General features: G+C 35.7%; 1 protein-coding gene across 11 annotated transcripts in view; it reads left to right on the forward strand.

Annotated features, from left to right (window-relative positions):
- ANKRD28 (ankyrin repeat domain 28) overlaps positions 1-19,086 on the forward strand; it is a 201,453-nt gene that overhangs the window by 112,055 nt on the left and 70,312 nt on the right. For all 11 annotated transcript variants that reach the window (XM_045791700.2, XM_045791706.2, XM_045791701.2 and 8 more), the window contains one exon: positions 4,017-4,095. In XM_045791700.2, coding sequence (XP_045647656.2) covers positions 4,017-4,095 — 79 coding nt within the window. The remainder of the gene's footprint in view (positions 1-4,016; positions 4,096-19,086) is intronic.

Genomic DNA, 19,086 nt, shown 5'->3' on the forward strand with positions numbered 1-19,086 from the left:
TAACCCATTTTGGGTTTCTTTAAGTGATGGGAGAATTTAGACATTGAAGAATCAAACATCTCCATTTGTTTACTGTTTGCCTTAGTGATTCAATTCTTAGCCACACCCAATTCAGTAGCACTTTTTTTGGTAGCTACCTTTATTGAGTCTTCATGTGGTGTTCAACCTAGTGATCATAGAAACAGTTTTCTTTTTTCATTCCTGTTTTATCAGTTTAAATAATATTTAAATAAATCACATAGTTATGATTGCAGGTACAATTTGCACATACTATTGTGGTAACAAACATGTTCTACCTTGATAAATAGAGGCCCATTGGTGGGAACGAAAGTGCAAGGATTTACTAGTGGTAGCCGAATAGTCAAAATACATGGTGTGCCAAAGTCACGTTTAGTTTTACTCAGGAAACAGAGAATATTGATTAATCATGTGAGTTGGTTAAATGAAGGTTGGTTAAGAACTTCTTGTGTTTCATTTTAACCATTCCCCTTTGGTGGGCATTGAAGTTGTTTTCATCATTTTCCTTCCTACAATAATCAGTAAATATACTTAATTATTTTGTTTGCATATACATTAGAATATCTTCAAATGATTCCTTGAAATAGGATTAGTACATACAAGGGGATAGTAATTTTTTTGTATTAATAAATTTTGCTGAAGAGACCTTAAATAAATATTTTATTGTGTAATTTTCAGTATTTATGCGTAGCAAAGTAAAATATGATAGGTAAATTTATTTCTTTTAAAATTAACCAAAGTTTTCCCTTTTTCCTTCAGTTCAGTTTGTAGAGAGGAAAACTATGCTCATGAGTCATAAAATACACGAATAGTATTCAAGGCATTGAGTCACAGAATTCCAGACATCTCTCACACATAAATGACTCACTTTGTGTGTGCTCTGTGTGTATGTGGTTTATCCTTTGTAATAGATATATTTCTCAAGTTGAGTAAGTCTGATCATATTTAAACATTCTAGGGAAGTTTGCTGTCTTAATGATTAACACTGAAAAGCCTTAAACCAAGGATCCTTTTATTAATATGACTAAACTAGGACTCAGCTTTGAATAAAAGCCTGAGATTTTGGTGGTTCTATGTTAGATTTTTCAACAACTATTCAGTGATTTTTGTGCAAAGCATTCTGTTTGCTGAGGTATGCATTGGAATAAAAAAACATGGTCTTGTAGAAATTGTGGTTAGAGAGACAAGACCTCTTAGCTTACTAAATAACATTAACAGTTACTATACCAACGTCGTTTTACTGAAGTACCTGTTACTGTAAGGACAAAAACAATCTCACAAATATATTAAAATTATATAAAGAAGCCAGTGAAGAGCCAGTGATAATTGTGTTACACACATCTTTATAATACCTTTATATGCTACTATTAGACCATTTTTGGATTACCTACTAATATTTTTTTAACTCCTTTTTTGACTAGCAGCTTTTTTCCCTAATTTATTCTCACTTGTCTAACTATTCTTTCTTAGAGTAATTGGGGTATTGCCAAACTAGAAAATTATTAGACATGAAATGAACTTCTTCATTTTCTTAAATCTTGAAAGCTATAATATTCTAATATGGTAAAAGGCCCCGAAATACAATACCTATTTAAATGAGAAATTTAGGGACGCCTAGGTGGCTCAGTCAGCTAAGCGTCTGCCTTCCGCTCAGAACATGATCCCAGAGTCCTGGGATCAAGTCCCACATCAGGCTCCTTCCTCAACGGGGAGCCTGCTTCTCCCTCTGCCTACCTCTCCCTTGGCTTGTGTGCGCTCTCTCTCACTCTCTGACAAATTTATTTATTTATTTATTTATTTGTTTGTTTATTTATTTATTTATTTTTATTTTATTTTTTTAAAGATTTTATTTATTTATTTGACAGAGAGAGAGACACAGCCCAGTGAGAGAGGGAACACAAGCACGGGGAGTGGGAGAGGAAGAAGCAGGCTCCCAGCAGAGGAGCCCGATGTGGGGCTCGATCCCAGGACTCTGGGATCACGTCCTGAGCCGAAGGCAGACGCTTAACGACTGAGCTGCCCAGGAGCCCCCGACAAATAAATTTTTAAACATGAGAAATTTCTCGGGGCGCCTGGGTGGCACAGTGGTTCAGTCAGCTCAGGTTATGATCCCAGGGTCCTGGAATAGAGCCCCATGTCGGGCTCCCTGCTCAGCAGAGAGACTGCTTCTCCCTCTCCTCTGGGTTTTGCTGTCTTTCTCTCATTATTTCTCTCTCTCTCTCTCTCTCTCTCTCAAATAAATAAATAAAATCTTAAAAAAAAACACTCTGTAACTTTAGATGAGATATAAATATGAATTAAAACTCCCTGAATGTGACTCTACCTCAAGATCTTGCTTCTCAAACTGGAGATCATTGGTGTTTGATGGGGGGAGGTACATGAAGCCTTACATTAGATGTATCTTCTTTTCTTGAAGAAAAATTTGAAGAGCGTGTATTTTTTAATTGAAGTATAATTAAATACATTATTATTATATTTGTTTCAGATGTACAGTGTAATGATTCAACAGTTTTATACATTTCTCAGTGCTTATCAAGATAAGTGTACTCTGAATCCCCTTTATCTCTTTTACCCATTCCCTCAACCCACCTCCCCTCTGGCAACCACCAGTTTGTTCTCTATTTTAGAGTGGTTTTGTTGTTGTTGTTGTCTCTTTTTTTCTTTGTTTATTTGTTTTGTTTCATAAATTCCACATAAATTCATATGGTTATTTGTCTTTCTCTGACTGACTTATTTCACTTAGGTACCCTTTAGGTCCATCCATGTTGTAAATGGCAAGATTTTGTTCTTTTTTATGGCTAAATAATAGTCCATTGTGTATGTGTACCACATCTTCTTTATCCAGTTACCTGTGGATGGACATTTGGGCTGCTTTCATAGCTTAGCTATTGTATACAATGCTACAATAAACATAGAGGTGCATGTGTATCCCTTTGAATTAGTGTTTTTGTTTTCTTTGGGTAAATAGTAGTGGAATTACTGGATCAAATGGTAATTCTATTTTTAATTTTTTGAGGAACCTTCATACTGTTTTGCACAGTGGCTACACCAATTTGCATTCCCACCAACAGAGCACAAGGGTTCCTTTTTCTCCACATCCTTGCAAACTCTTGTTATTTCTTGTCTTTTTTATTTTAGCCATTCTGACAGGTATAAAGTGATATCTCATTATGGTTTTAATTTGCATTTCCTGATGATAAGTGATGCTAGTTAGTTTCATGTGTCTGTTGACTATCTGTAAGTCTTCTTTGGAAAAATGTCTATTCAGGTCCTTTGCCCATTTTTTAATTGGATTGTTTGCCTTTTTGGTCTTGAGTCATAAAGATTCTTGATATATTTTGGATATTAACCCCTTATGGGATGTATCATTTGCAAGTATCTCTTCCCATTCAGTAGATTGCCTTTTTGTTTTGTTGATGGTTTCCTTCACTGTGCAAAATGGAAGACTGTATTTTTTATATTTACAAAGATAAGAATATATTTTAAAGCCACAAACAAAGTTGGCAGGAATTTTAAGAAAATCTTAAGATTGTTTAAAGGGATAACTTTAAATCCCCAGAGAAAAAATTTGGGGTACCTGTAGAAACATTTTGATAGGCAAACCTTTTGTTTTGTTAAGGTTTGTTTTATTTAGTTAGGACAACAATTCCAAACTGTGTAAAACTGTGGAAGTATATTGGGGGGAAAATAGGATGAAGTAAAGGAAATTTGCATATGTATATCAGCAGCATAGGCATCATATTCAAAGACAGCCTAAGAAGCTATTTCTCAGTCACCTTAGATTTTTTTGTTGTACTTAATAAAGCCATTCCTTTAAGGCCAAGATATTTTTTTTAGGCCTTTTTTCTCCTAGCAAGGAAATACTCTTTTAATGGGTTGCTGACTTAGACTAGGGTTATGGAACTAGTAAGTTGGTAGTTAATGGTTTTTCTTCATTTACAGTATACTGAATTTAATTTTATATTAAAACTTATGTTCCACCTTTCCTCCTCTTACAGGACAATGAAAAGAGAACTCCACTGCATGCTGCTGCCTATCTTGGAGATGCAGAAATCATTGAACTGCTTATTTTATCTGGTATGGTAAAGCTCTGGTTAATAAGAGCACATCATGCATATTTTTGTCATAATTAATATTTATCAGACCTGTTGACTATTTCTTTGTATTTGTTTCAAAGCTGAAACTTGCTCGTTCATTCTACAGCTGATCTTACACCATGTGCCAGGTACTGTTCTAGTGCTTAGAGTTTGCCGGAGAGCAAAACAAAGATGACTGCCCTTGAGGGGTATATACTCCAATAAGGAAACACGGGCTGTAAATACAAGTAAATATTACAGCATGTTAGATGATGTTAAGTGCTATAGAAAAATGAAAAAGTAGGTCAGGATAATAGGGTGAGATGAACAATATATAGGCTCAGGCATTATATAGAATATTCGTAGTAGGCCTGATTAACTGTAGAGTAACTAGGAGACAGTTGCAGTTCTGTTAGGGGAGGCGAGGTGGCTCAGACCAAGTGCAGTAGTGGAGGTAGTGAGAAATCGTATGATTGTGATATATTTTGAAAGTGATGCCAGCAAGATGTCTGTCTTTAAATAGCTTTCATCTAACTCTTTTAGGGCCTGTAAAATACATTTTAGGAGCCTGTACTCTTATCTTTTAATTTCTCCTAAACTGATTAAGACTTTGCAATATGAAGTATGGTAGAACTGTTTTGTATGGAATAGCTCCTATTGTGATCAGACTGCCTGCAGTCAAACAGAGCTTAGAAATATTTTTGTTGTAGCCAAATTATTGTAAATTACATTTATTGGAAAAGGATGCACATGTTTGAATTGTGCTTGTGTTGCCAGATTGTAGATATACACATAATGCAATTGTAGAAATTCATTTAATATTTGGGAGTAGGAGCACTGAGAGAATTTTTGAGTGAAGATCTCATTCAGTAGCCTAAATATTGGGGTATCTGGGTAGCTCAGTCAGTTAAACGTCTTACTCTTGATTTAGGCTTAGGTCATGATCTCAGGGTCATGAGATTGAGCCTTGTGTCAGGCTCCATGCTGGGCATGGAACCTGCTTGAGATTCTCTTTCCTTCTCCCTCTGTTATGCTCTCTTTCTTTCTCTCTTAGAAAAAAAAGAAAGAGAAAGAAAGAAAGAAAGAAAGAAAGAAAGAAAGAAAGAAAGAAAGAAAGAAAGAAAGAAAGACCTAAATAGAATTTGCCATTTCATAAATTTATTAAAATTTTTAAAATCTGGGTTTTATAACAAATTGCATGATCATACAGAATTAAATATAGCTAAATAATGACCCAGCTAGTATTTTTTTAATTGAAGTATTAGTTTCAGGGGTACAGCATATACATTACTCAGTGCTTCAGTCCTCCCCAGCTGATAGTCTCATATTAGTTTCTTCATGAGTAACTTCATCATAGTTGCATTTCCTTGAGGATATATGTTCCTCTGTGGATGCTAACTTACTAGTTACCAGCTTAAATTTACTAGAAATAACTGAGGAGGTACAAGAGAAAAAATCATATTTCCTCTTAATTGAGGCTTCTACTATAATAATATGAATTGATGGGATATAGGTTTATATATGGAATTTTCTTTACAAACATTGTCTAAAAAACAGTTTCTTTTTTCTTTAAGACATAGCTATGCTAGAAACAATACATTCTAGCTAGTTTAATGTCTTCGACATTGGATAAGAACTCTACTGCTACATTTTTATTTTAACACAATTCTGTTCATTTATTTCCATTTCATTGTAATAAAGATTGTATGACAACGTGGAGGGTTCTTTTTCCCATTTTTAATATTTAACCTAGGAAAAACTTTTCAGATGCTGCATTTGACTTACTCCCTGCCTTTTAAAGTGGATGTTTGCATCAAGGATTTTTAGCTACTTACAGAAGGTTGACTTCCTGGTCTTTTTGAGTATGATAAGTCACATGAGCCTTATGAATGTGATAATATTAGATATCAGCTTTGAAATAAGCATTTGAGAGATTGCTTAATTTCTTTTAAATAATTCAAAGAGAAATAATGTATAAAATTAACCACCATACATGTATAAATGCTATTTCAACTTGTCTTTGAGAACTACTTTTAGTATTATATTGCATTTTATCAGTTTCATGAGCTCATGTAGCTGTTTTTGGGTGGAAAAATAAAGTCACAAATTAATTTATAGTTTTCAGAGTAAAATTAAGTTTTTACATTGGTCTCAAACTGTGTTATTTCCCTGTTCCAAATTTCTTTTGACTTCAATTTCTACTACTCTCCCTTTTGCACATTCTGCTCTAATGCCACTGGCTTACCATCTCTGAGTATTTGAACTGCTCCTTCTTTAGCCTCAAGCTCTCTTTTCTCAGGTAGCCACATGACTTGTGCCTTTACTCACCTTTTTTATGTCCTTGCTTAAATGTTACCCCCGGGGTGAAATTGTCCCTGAGCACTGCCACCACAGCCACCATCCTTTCCCTCTCCTGTGTTATCTTTTTTCTTAGTACTTATTGTTATCTGATACCCTTTTAAAATTTTACTTAGTCATTTCCTATCATTCTCTCCTTACTAAAATGTAAACTCCCAAGGCAGGTGGGAGGGGGAGAGGGAGAGAATCTTAAGCAGGCTCCTCACCCAGCAGAGATGGGGAGGCGGCTCCATCCCACAACCCTGAGATCATGACCTGAGCTGAAATCAAGAGTCAGATGCTTAACTGACTGAGCCACCCAGAGGCCCCAGCAGTATAAGTTTAGGCTTAACATTTTGGTCTCAGTTTCCCAAGTCTTTAGTTGAAGTGAGAATGGGAGATGTGGAAATATGGTAGAAATGTGGGGTTGCAGGAGTTTGGATAAGTGAAAAAGGAAAGAAGACAAATGATTTGTTTTCTATGGATGCAAATCAAGCTCTTGCTTAGACTTTGTTTCTCCTCAGACTACCATCTAGGCTCTAAGAAAAGGAAAATAAATAAAAACTTACTTGGATCTGGAATAAAATGAGCTGGAATGAAATCCAAGGCTAGGTTTCTTTTTTTTTTTTTTTTAAAGATTTTATTTTATTTATTCATTCAACAGAGATAGAGACAGCCAGCGAGAGAGGGAACACAAGCAGGGGGAGTGGGAGAGGAAGAAACAGGCCTCCAGCAGAAGAGCCTGATGTGGGGCTCGATCCCAGAATGCCGGGATCACGCCCTGAGCCGAAGGCAGACGCTTAACCGCTGTGCCACCCAGGCGCCCCCAAGGCTAGGTTTCTGCTTAAACCAGAACCTCCATTTTCAACTTACAAATGAAAAGTAAATAGAGAAACCAGGCTCTGTGTTGCAATGAGAGGCACTGCAGATAGTAGCCAGACAGATTTAGGTACAAATCTTGGTCCCACCTCTTAGCACCTCTGTGATCTTTTGGGAAGTTATTTAATCTCTCAGCCTTAACTTCCTTTTCTGAAAAGTGGGGATACTATAAATTTTATAGGTTTGAAGCAAATGAGATGATGTAGTTAAGATACCTAGAAAAGTACCTGGTACATCATAGATACTCAAAATTTGGCTGTTACTATTTTTTTAAGCAACCCTTCTTTCTTTCCTCAACTTTATTTGGTCCTGCCAAATAAATAAATTCCTGATGTCAGGAATTACCTTTTTTGTGTGATTTTTAGATACAGTCTTCTAAAACTTTTCTCCTCCACATTGTGAAATCCAGTCATATTCTGAAATGATAAACTAGAAGGAGTTATTTAACTATGGAGGAAATACAGATAAGAGTTTATTTCCACAGTCTAGAGAGACAATGAAACAAAATAGACTCTGTACAGAATATTCTTACTCAACAAATTCTAGAATTTAAAAAAAAAGACTTTACAACTATACAGAAGTACATAAGTGTCTTACTGAACACAGTCCCCAGTAGCTCAGCAAATAATGAGTGAAGGCTCATATAATTTGCACAGAATAGAGCTCTAACAAGTCAGAAGATAGGGAGTAATCAGAAATGTGTTCTTAACTTTTAGAGTTGATGCCGTATAGGATGACTGTCATGACCTTTTATAAAAGTACCTCTTTACGTAGTTGAAGACTGAAACCTGAGTCAGAAGGAATTTTAGTTTGATGGGTTATAACATTTGCTATAATTTTATGTATTTGAAGGTTCATGCTGATTTGTATAAAATTAACAATTTTTAAAATAATTATTCATTCATGTTATATCAATTTAAAATTCCTATTAGCTCTTTGAAAGTTGATTAGAATAGTTTTATGGAGGATATAGTAGATAACTTAGAAATCAACAAGTATAAGCTAGCTACTGAATTCTAAGTATTACAAATAGATTTCCAGAATAACAAGCTAATAAAAAACTAATTATATTCAAAGAATTTTCAACAATAGAAAGATCATCCAGATAGTAAATAAATAAGAGCACATTGGGCTTAAAGTACACATTAGAGCAGGTCGATTTAGCAGATGTTTACAGAACATTCTATCCAAAAGCAGCAAAATACATGTTCTTCTCAAACAAACGTGAAAGATTCTCCAGGATCATGTGAGGCCACAAAACAGTTTTTCATAATTAAGATCGAAATCCCATTTAGCATCTTTTCAACCACAGTGATCTGAAACTGGAAATCAATTAAAAGAGTAAAACTGAAAATTCACAAATATGTGGGGATTAAACATTACTGAACAACCAATGGGTCAAAAAAGAAATAAAAGAGCAAAAAATATCTTGAGACAAATGAAAATGGAAATACAACATACCTAAAACTTAATGGGATATGACAAAAGCAATTCTGATAGAGAAGTTCATAGCAGTAAATGCCTGCATTAATAGAAGAAAGAAAGAACTCAACCTGGCTTTTCACCTCCAGGAACAAGAAAAAGAAAAACAAGCCCAAAGTTACTAGAAAGAAAATAACAAAGATCAGAATAGAAATAAGTGAAATTTTAAAAACAAAAGAAAAATCAGTGAAACTAAGAGCTCATTTTTAAAAACATAAACAAAATAAAACCTTTAACTAGACTTATCAAGAAAAAAGGAGAGTACTCAAGTTAAATAAGATCAGGAGACCTTCCAGCTAATAATACAGAAATACAAAGGATCATAAGAGACAATGAATTGTTATATACCAACAAATTGGACAGCCAAGGAAAAATGGATAAATTTGTAGAAACATACAACCTATCAAGATTGCATCATGAAGAAATAGGAAATCTGAACAGACCAATTACTAGTAAGGGGATAGAGTCAGTAATCAAAAACCTCCCAACAAAGACAAGTCAGGGCAGATGGCTTCACTGGTGAATTCTACCAGATTTTAAAGAAGTGGAAGGAACACTTCCAAACTTCTTTTTTTAATGAGGCAAGTATTGCCCAGATAAAAAAACCAAACAACAATACTTTAAGAAATGAAAAGTATAGGCCAGTATTCCTGATGAACATAGATGTAGAAATCCTCAACACAATATTAGCAAACCAAATTCAGGAGTACATTAAAAGGGTCATACACCATTTTCTTTTTTCATTCATTCATTCATTCATTCATTCATTCATTCATTCATTCGTTTGACAGAGATAGAGACAGCCAGCGAGAGAGGGAACACAAGCAGGGGGAGTGGGAGAGGAAGAAGCAGGCTCCTAGCGGAGGAGCCTGATGCGGGGCTCGAGCCCATAACGCTGAGATCACGCCCTGAGCCGAAGGCAGACGCTTAATGACTGAGCCACCCAGGTGCCCCCATATACCATTTTCAAATGGTATTTACTGCAGGGATGCAAGAATGGTTCAACATCTGCAAAGCAGTGAGATACACCAATTAACAAAATGAAGGATAAAAATTGTATGATCATCTCAGTAGATGCAGAAAAAAACGTTTGACAAAATACAACATCCATTCATGATAAAAACATTCAACAAAGTGCATATAGAGGGAACATACCTCAGTATAATAAAGCCATACCTGACAAGCCCACAGCTATCTTCATACTCAATGGTGAAGAGCTGAAAACTTTTCCGCTAAAAACAGGAGCAAGATGTAGATACAATTCTCATCAGTTTTACTCAACTTAGCCCTGGAAGTCCCAGCCAGAGCAATTAGGCAAGAAAAAGAATTTAAACGCAATCCAAATTGAAAAGAAGTGAAACTGTCTCTATTTGTAGATGACATAATGTTGTATATAGAAAACTGTAAACTTCACCAAAAAACTGTTAGAGCTAATAAATAAATTCAGTGAAGTTTCAGGATACAGAATCGATATACATAAATGTGTTGCATTTTTTTCTATACATTGATAATGCACTATCAGAAAGAGAAATTAAGAAAACAATCCCATTTACAGTTGCATCAAAAAGAGTAAAAGTGAGGAACAAATTTAGTTAAGCAGGTCAAAGATCTGTACATTGAAAACTAATAAGACATAATTAAAGAAATTGAAGAATATAAAAGTAAATGGGAAGATATTCCATGCTTATGGATTGGAAGAATTAATGTTAAATGTACAGATTCAGTTCAGTCCTTATCAGAATTCCAATGGCATTTTCACAGAAGTAGAAAAACCAGTGCTGAAATTTGTATGGAACCACAAAGACCCCAAATAGTCCAAGCAATCTTGAAAAAGAACCAGGCTAGAAACATCACATTTTCTGATTTCAAACCACATCACAAAGCTGTAGTAACCATACCAGCATGGTATTGGCATAAAAACAGACACATGTATCAATGGAACAAAGAGAGAGCCCAGAAATAAACATATGTATATATGATAATTTGTGACAAAGCCAAAAATGTGCAATGGGTTAAGGACAATCTCTTCAATAATTGGTATAGGGAACACTGAACAGTCATGTGCAAAAAATGAAATTGGATCACTATCTTACACCATACACAAAAATAAACTCAGAATGGATTAAAGACTTGAATATAAGACCTGAAACCATAAAATTCCTAGAAGAAAACATAGGGGATAAGCTCCTTGATATCAGTCTTTACAGTAATTTTTTGCATTTGACACCAGAAGTAGAAATAATAAGCAGGACTACATTGAACTAAAAGGCTTGTTCAGTACAGCAAAGGAAACCAACAAAATGAAAAGGCAACCTACAGTAAACAATATTGTTTATTTGAAAGTTACTAGGAAAGTAGATCATCAGAGTTCTTTTCACACAAGAAAAATTTTAACTATGTGAGGCGATGGATATTAACTAAACTTATAATTTTTTATAATGTATGTGTATGAAATTATGTTGTACATTTTAAACTAATACAATGTTATGTCAATTATATCTCAATAAAATGGTGAGAAAAAGAATAAGTATCATTTGGAGCAGTAGTCTTCAAACAGTGTACTTTAAGTTTACAAAAGTGGACTTTAAGTTTGGGTAGTGGTACTTCAAGGGTTATACAAAAATTTGGTGTGAATGCTGTGGTTGTTGAGGAGGTTAGACACTTATTTCAAATTCTGCCTCCACTACTAACGTTACAATCATATTGAATGAATTTTTAATAAGTTTAGTTAGAAATTAGAATTTAATCTAAGTTTTTTTACCTGATCAAGTGTCTAGATTGAGAAGAGAATGAAATACATGGAGAGGAAACAAAATTAGGCTAGTTTGTTTGTGCTAGCTGCAAAAACTGATAGTGTAGAAAATTCAGGGTGGATTGCTCCTGCCTTTCATATTAATTATTAGTGACATTTTACAGTAGTAATTAGGTTAACCTTAACTGGTGTAATCTTAAGAAAATTAAGCAATATGAAATAATCTCCATTCAGCTCTTGCATTATACCAAAGTCTTGATATGCTTCAATAAAAACCCAATAAATACTGTAATTTTGTATTATAAAACCTACTTTAGGTATCAATGGCAAGGTCAGTTGTTGCTACAATATTTCTCTAAAATGAAAAACGAAGAAGATAAAAAGGTTGACATCGGTCTATAGAGTCATGCCCTTCCATGTTCATGTTTCAGGTTTTGATTGTTTTCTGACTTCCTGTGGTGAGAAATTAGGAAACTATGTTCTCCATGTGTTCCAGTCTTGTGTTTTCATTCTTAAAAATTATGACTTTATATTGTTTTGTAATCAGAATTCCCACTGTTTTCACACACACACCCCAGTCCTTATTCATAGCTTCTCTAGCCCCAAGTTTTTTATTTTTAATTTATCTCTTGGTTGAATAGATATCATCATCATCAATTTTTTGGAGGGTTGGGTTTTGTTTTTTCTTAATATTCAGTAAGAGATCATGAATGTCATATTCTTATTTATTGAGACTGTTGCCTTTTTTATTTAAGTGAAGGGTAGATTGGCTAGTTATAAAATTCTTGATTCATGCTCTTTCCTCTCAACTTTATAGATGTTACTCCAGTGTCTTCTAACATTGAGTGGAAGTCTTGGATCAGGCTCTTTTCTGCTTACCATTTCCATCCCCCCTTACCACCCTCCACCACCATGGTCACTTCTTTTCTGCCTAGGTGTCTGTAGGATTCAATTCTTATCCCTAAAATTCACTACTAACTTAGGCTAAATCTATTGATGATGTTTGCTGGGACATAGTGTGAGTGTGCATTTTTAGTTCTGAAATTCGGATTTTTATTTTATGTATATTTTCCATTAAACCTTTGAATATTTTATTTCCATGTTTTTCTGTCAGTAAATTTTTCTACCATATGTTTTTCTGTGAGCTTTTCTCTGATTGTAGTTTTGTCTCTTCCATTTAGTTTTAGGTTATTGCCTTATACCTGTCCTTTGTTCATTCATCAGATATTTAATGAGCATATCTGTGTATCAGACACTATTCTAGGTGCTGTGGGTAGAGCAATGAATAAAATAGATGGAAGTCCCAGCCTTCGTGGAGTTTATGTTTCAGTGGGGGAGATGTAACAAGTTAATATACATAGCTTGTCCTGTGGTGATAATTGCTATGGGAAGATTAAAAGAGTATATGTTGGGTGGGGATCAGTTGCAGTTTTATATTAGATTATCAGGAAAGTGTTCAGTGATATCTGACATTTGAGCCAATAACTGAAGTATCTGAGGAAGCAAGCCTTGCACACCAGGCAGGTATTAGGAGGAAACTGAGAGATCCAAGAACAAACACCATGAGGTGGTAGCACGTTTGGAGGCAAGTGAAAAGAACAGTAGGAAATGAAGTAGAGGAGGTGTCAAGGTTGCAGATCAGATTCTTAGCTGTGTTTTAAATTGTGTTTATTCTGCTTTTTGTTATTTCTAGGCTTTTATCTGTAATTGTTTTATTTTCCTTTTGTTCTTTCCTGATCTCTGCCAGCTCTCAGCTCTTTGCATTGTCTTGCCTCTATCTTGGAACTCTTTTAAGATCTCTCTTTAGCGCTTATGCTCTCTGAATTTGTGCGTAGAGAGTAGTATGCAAATTCATCCTCTCCTTTCCTGGGATAATTTCATTCAGATATACTTATTAACTGTATTTTACTCAGTTTACTCTGCTCCCGGTATTTTCCTCTTGTTCTGTGCTGGATCCTCACATATCTTTGAAGAATTTGCTTCTCTCCAGAACAGTTTTTTGCTAATGAATAGAGTAGGGAGGGGCAAAAAGTGAGCCATCAGTTAGGTTTGTCTGTTCCAGTAGTTCTCAAACTAAATGGGTTTTCTCTCAGTCTAGGAGAGTAGTTTCTTTTAGTTCTTGGTGTACTGTATGTAATTGGGGTCACTTGGCAGCTACTTAGATCACAGTCTTAGGTAATGATCCGCTGGTGTTTGGCCCTTTCCCTCCATCTTCAGCTGTGTCAAAAACAGTAGATTCCAGGGCGCCTGGGTGGCACAGCGTAGTTAAGCATCTGCCTTCGGCTCAGGGCGTGATCCCGGCTATGGGATCGAGCCCCATATCAGGCTCCTCCGCTATGAGCCTGCTTCTTCCTCTCCCACTCCCCCTGCTTGTGTTCCCTATCTCGCTGGCTGTCTCTATCTCTGTCGAATAAATAAAAAATCTTAAAAAAAAAAAAAAAAAAACAACAGTAGATTCCTGTTGGTTCTTACTTTACCACTGCCCCACTTTGTTCTTCTGTGTTATAAAGTTAGAGTTCTATGGTTTACTCACACAGCTCTAGATCGTCTAAGAGATTGTTAGGGATTCTGGGACACAGCAGAGCAAAAGACTTGCAAACAAACACACTCTTTTAGAGGACTCAGTAGCCTTCCCAGAATCTGAAGAAGCGTCACTTGATTGGGTATCCTTCCTCATTTTGGTATAAATTTCACTGTATTTGGTAGAAATTTTCATAACTTGGTTTGCAGTTACAGCTGTTTTCTTGTTGTATTGAGGATAGTATTTCTTCACAATCTCTTATATTTTGGTGAGTTTTTTCTTTTTAAGAGTAAAACTACTCATTCCCTTTAACCTGCAGTCCAGAACTAAATTCATTGAAAATCATATGTTTATGCATGATGCAGCTCCAGGATTTTTGAGTGAGAGGTATCATTTGAGACATATCTAATCAAACAAGTGAATCCTTCCATAGAGTCTATAGTAACACTGGAGTCTAATGTAATTAATTTCACGATTATTATTGATTGGGGTAAAATAATGAAATTGTGAGTACTTACTGTATCTCAAATACTATGCTAAATTTACTTTTTTCACTCTTAACTCTCTGAAGGTATTATTATGGATAGGGGAACTGAGGAATTTAGAGATTCAATAACTGGCCAAAAGTTACTCTGCTAGAGTCTCTTTCTCCCTTCTACACTCCCCTCCCCCTGTCCGTGTCCCCCCTAAGCAGAATTTGGGGAGCCAGTTACTTTTATTGAAGGACTTATGTTTTAAGGACTGAATTTTCTGGCTACATAAGTATAGATACTTTTATGGGAGCTATTCATTTAATGTTTGTATTTAAAACAATAGATTTAGCAGTACCTCAGACTGTTTCCAGTATGTGGTTAAGTGGTTAAATGACTGTGTTCTGTAAGGCATTAGTCAAAAATTTATTTGATCAGTCTGTTATAGAAAATAATAGCCCTTAATAAGGAAATATGAATGTTATGTATTAGGAATTAGACCTAAAGTATGTGACCCTTGAAAACTTAGAGTGCTGGTATATTAGTTTGCTACGACAGCCAAAACAAAATACCACAAGGTGAGTGACTTAAACAACAAATTTATTTTTTTTTTTACATTTCTAGAGGTTAGAAGTGTAAGATCAAGGTGTTGCAGCATTAACTCCTGAGGGCCGTGAGGGAAGGATCTGTTGTTCTTGGCCTCTCTCCTTGGTTTGTAGATGACCAACTTCTTTTTATGTCTTTCATCTGTACTTCTCTGTGTCCACATTTCTTCTGCTTGTACAAATATCAGTCATATTGGATTAGGGCCCACCTTAATTACTTCATTTTAACTTAATTACCTCTGTAAAGACCCTATTTCCAAATAAGATCACCTTCTTAATGATACAATGCAGCATCTGTTCCCCCCACTGCATTGCAGGTGGAAAAGTAGAAATGTAGTTTTTTGCTTATTCCACTCCCAACCTGAAAACAGAATCTGAAGCTTTTGTCATTACTTTTGGTAGGCAGCCAAAGGAAAGCATTATTGCCAGTTTGAGAAGAGTAATGAAAGTATTTAGCTCTTAGCCCAGCTCATTGGGCATGGACTGTCTCCTCTGAGGCTTAGGAGTAGAGAAGAGAACTATTCTTGGCAAGCAGAAGTTTTAGAAAATTATTAGTGGGACTACTCATAATTATTATAAACACCTGTGGAAATAGAAATAACTTTAATAGTATCTACTATCAAGTACTTAGCCTAGATCAGAGGTCAACAGACATTTTATGTAAAGGGCGAGAAAGACATCGGGCAACTACTTAATTCTACCTCTGTAATGTGAAAGCTACATAGTTAACCCTTTCAGTGAATAGGTGTAACTGTATTGCACTAAAACTTTATTTACAAAATAGGTGGCTGGCAGTCTGTGAACTGTAATTGAAGACACCCTGGTATAGATTATAAAGATGCTACCTTATCTACTTACTATTAAAGTAGGGCAAGGTATTTAATAAGTATGAAATAATTTATTCTGGGTACCTATTTCAAAATAGGATAGAATGTTATAATAGGAAATGGATCATACAGGTCACTTAGCACAGCGTTGTTTTACTGATAATTTAGTTTCAAAGCTCAAAGAATTGGCAAATCTTGTTGATTGATTAGATTAAGGAGAAAACAGATGAGTTGAGACCTAGAGTTAAATGGGATGCTCCTGGTTTGAGTTCCTGATTCGTGGAACCCACTTTGCAGAAACAGGAGCTCCCTGTGTTGTTTCAGCTTGGGCCTGTCCTCCCTCACCCTCTGCCCCCACTCCTCCATGTACACACACGAGGCGTAGGAGGCAGAGGTTATGATTTATAACATGAAGGTCTAGGCTCTGGGGAACAGCCCCAGGTCACACAGCGTGTTGTTACAGAGCCATTATTAGATCATAGGTCCTGCTCCTGGGCTCCTTCCCCTAATGCCTGGCTGTCTCCTCACAAGTCCAGACTTCTCTTCAGCTGCATTGTTGTCTAGAGCCCAGAATAGACTGATGTAAGTAAATCAGATTATTTATTTATTTTAGAGACAGAGTGTGCAGAGGGGAGAGAGTGTGTTTTAAGCAGACTCTGTACTGAGCATGGAGCTGGACCACGGGGCTTGATCTCACAACCCTGAGATCATTACCTGAACTGAAACCAAGAGTTAGGTGCTTAGCTGACTGTGCCACCTGGGTGCCCCCGATTTTTTATTTTTTAAAATTATTTTCTTGTTCATCTTCACATGAGCTAGACATTGACCTAATTCTGGAAATCTAACCTTAATTTTTTTTCTTTCAAAAGCTGTCAGTACGTTTTTATATGTATGAATTATTAAATGAAAAGATGGGTGAGAGGAAGCTGGTTATCTGAATTTTTCTATATCATCTAATGGTGGTATCAAATGGGTACAACCTGTTGGGTTACTCTATGGTTGGTTTTTGCTTGCTTTTTTTCTTTTTGCTTTTAACATTTCAGAAATCTAATCACATCTCTACTCTGGAAGATGAATCTAAATTTAGATATTTGATGTGGCATTTGTGCTGGCTGCTTATTTATCATCTTAAGGGAGAGCTCATGAATTTCCCTTTTACGTGGATTTGAGGGGGAGGGGAGACTAGTAAAGAAAGTATTTGATAGGGGCGCCTGGGTGGCACAGCGGTTAAGCGTCTGCCTTCGGCTCAGGGCATGATCCCAGCGTTGTGGGATCGAGCCCCATATCAGGCTCCTCCGCTATGAGCCTGCTTCTTCCTCTCCCACTCCCCCTGCTTGTGTTCCCTCTCTCGCTGGCTGTCTCTATCTCTGTCAAATAAATAAATAAAATCTTTAAAAAAAAAAAAAAGAAAGTATTTGATACACAATTGGACATAACTATCTTGGATTTAATGAGATGTGCTCCTAGCACTTGAGAGGTTTTTTGGAAATGTTCATTTGCAGTAGTTACCAGTGATATCATCCTTAAATTGCTATCTTAATTGTCTTCAGTTTCTCAGCAGTGCTTCCTCTTACCTGAGGGTGTCCCAGCCACCTAACTTCAACAACTGGGATGGGACTGCTATTTTATATTCTCTTCATTTTTAATGACTAGGAAATAGTAAAGACATTAATCTTTTCTTGGTGACTTAAAGTCATTCTTATAAACTACAAATATTATATTCTGCCATTACAGAGTATGTGATGTTTCCACCAGAGCTGTTACATTTGATTTTCTCTGTTCAAAGACCTTATGTTTTAAGTTGATAGGATTTTTCCCCCCTTTCTCCATGTTCATTGTTAGCCTTTGTGTCTGGTTTTCAGCTCTTAGACTCATAAACTTTACTCTGGAAATCTTTTTCATTACTGGAATGACTTTGTAGCTTGTGTTTATGAATACGCAGCTAATTTTGGAGCTGTCTGTGTAGAACAAAAGTCTGACGGTTACCTTCAGAATTCACATGAGATGAGGTCTGGGAGTCTGGACATCTGAAGTGTTCTGCCATGTTTGTTGCTCTTACTCCATTTTTCATTTTATAGCCAGCTGCCACTCTTGTAATGTAATGTACATTGCTATGCCATATTTGTTTGTTAATATGTAAAGTGTATACTAATTAATGGATGTAGGCAAGGGAAACATTTGTTCTCTTGGTGTCCTTAGAAATAGTTCAGCCATTGCTTGTATACTTGACCTTTAATTTCCAAGGAATTAAAACATTTGATTAGTGCTGTTAAAAGAAACACATGATTTAACAAAATTTAAGATGAGTGCCTTCTGGAAAAGATTATGATCAGATGTCTAGAATCCTATGATGCTGATCTTCCTGGGGATAAGTATCTTTAGAATCTAAAAAAGCACAAGCCAAAAAAAAAATTTTTTTTAATCACATCTTCTGTGACATTGGTACCAGCTAGTAGTATTTTGTATCCTCAGTAAACCATCAGTGGATTCTTTGTTGTAGTCACTCATGTTTTTTGACAAATTAACTTTGAATTTGTTATTAAAATTTGTTATTAAAAGTGAAGAGGAAGAAAGACTGATTAATTAATTATCATAACTTAAAATGGGAGAATGAAACCAGCAGGGTCTTTTACTTTAGGCTGCCAAATGGGCATCAAAATTAGATTTTCTTTCTTTAACTGTGTATCTGATAACCCGTGTTCAAAAGAAAGACAAAACTATCTTTACTCTCTACCTAGTTACTTTCCAATTTTTTTCTTTGCACTTGAAGTCAAATTCTTGGAATTTTTTATGGCCCCTCCTTTTATTGCTCCTTAAATACATTTCTTTCTTTTCTTTTCTTTTCTTTTCTTTTTTTTAAAGATTTTATTTATTTATTCGACAGAGATAGAGACAGCCAGCGAGAGAGGGAACACAAGCAGGGGGAGTGGGAGAGGAAGAAGCAGGCTCATCACGCCCTGAGCCGATGAGCTGAAGGCAGACGCTTAACCGCTGTGCCACCCAGGCGCCCCATTTCTTTCTTTTCTTTTCGTTCTTTCATTCATTCTTTCGTTCTTCTTTCATTTCCTTTCTTTCTTTCTTTCTTTCTTCCTTTCTTTCTTTCTTTTCTTTCTTTCTTT

The sequence above is a fragment of the Ursus americanus genome, chromosome 20 (genome assembly GCF_024610735.1).
Source record: "Ursus americanus isolate L20-20 chromosome 20, mUrsAme1.1.p, whole genome shotgun sequence".
In the NCBI taxonomy this organism is placed as follows: domain Eukaryota; kingdom Metazoa; phylum Chordata; class Mammalia; order Carnivora; family Ursidae; genus Ursus; species Ursus americanus.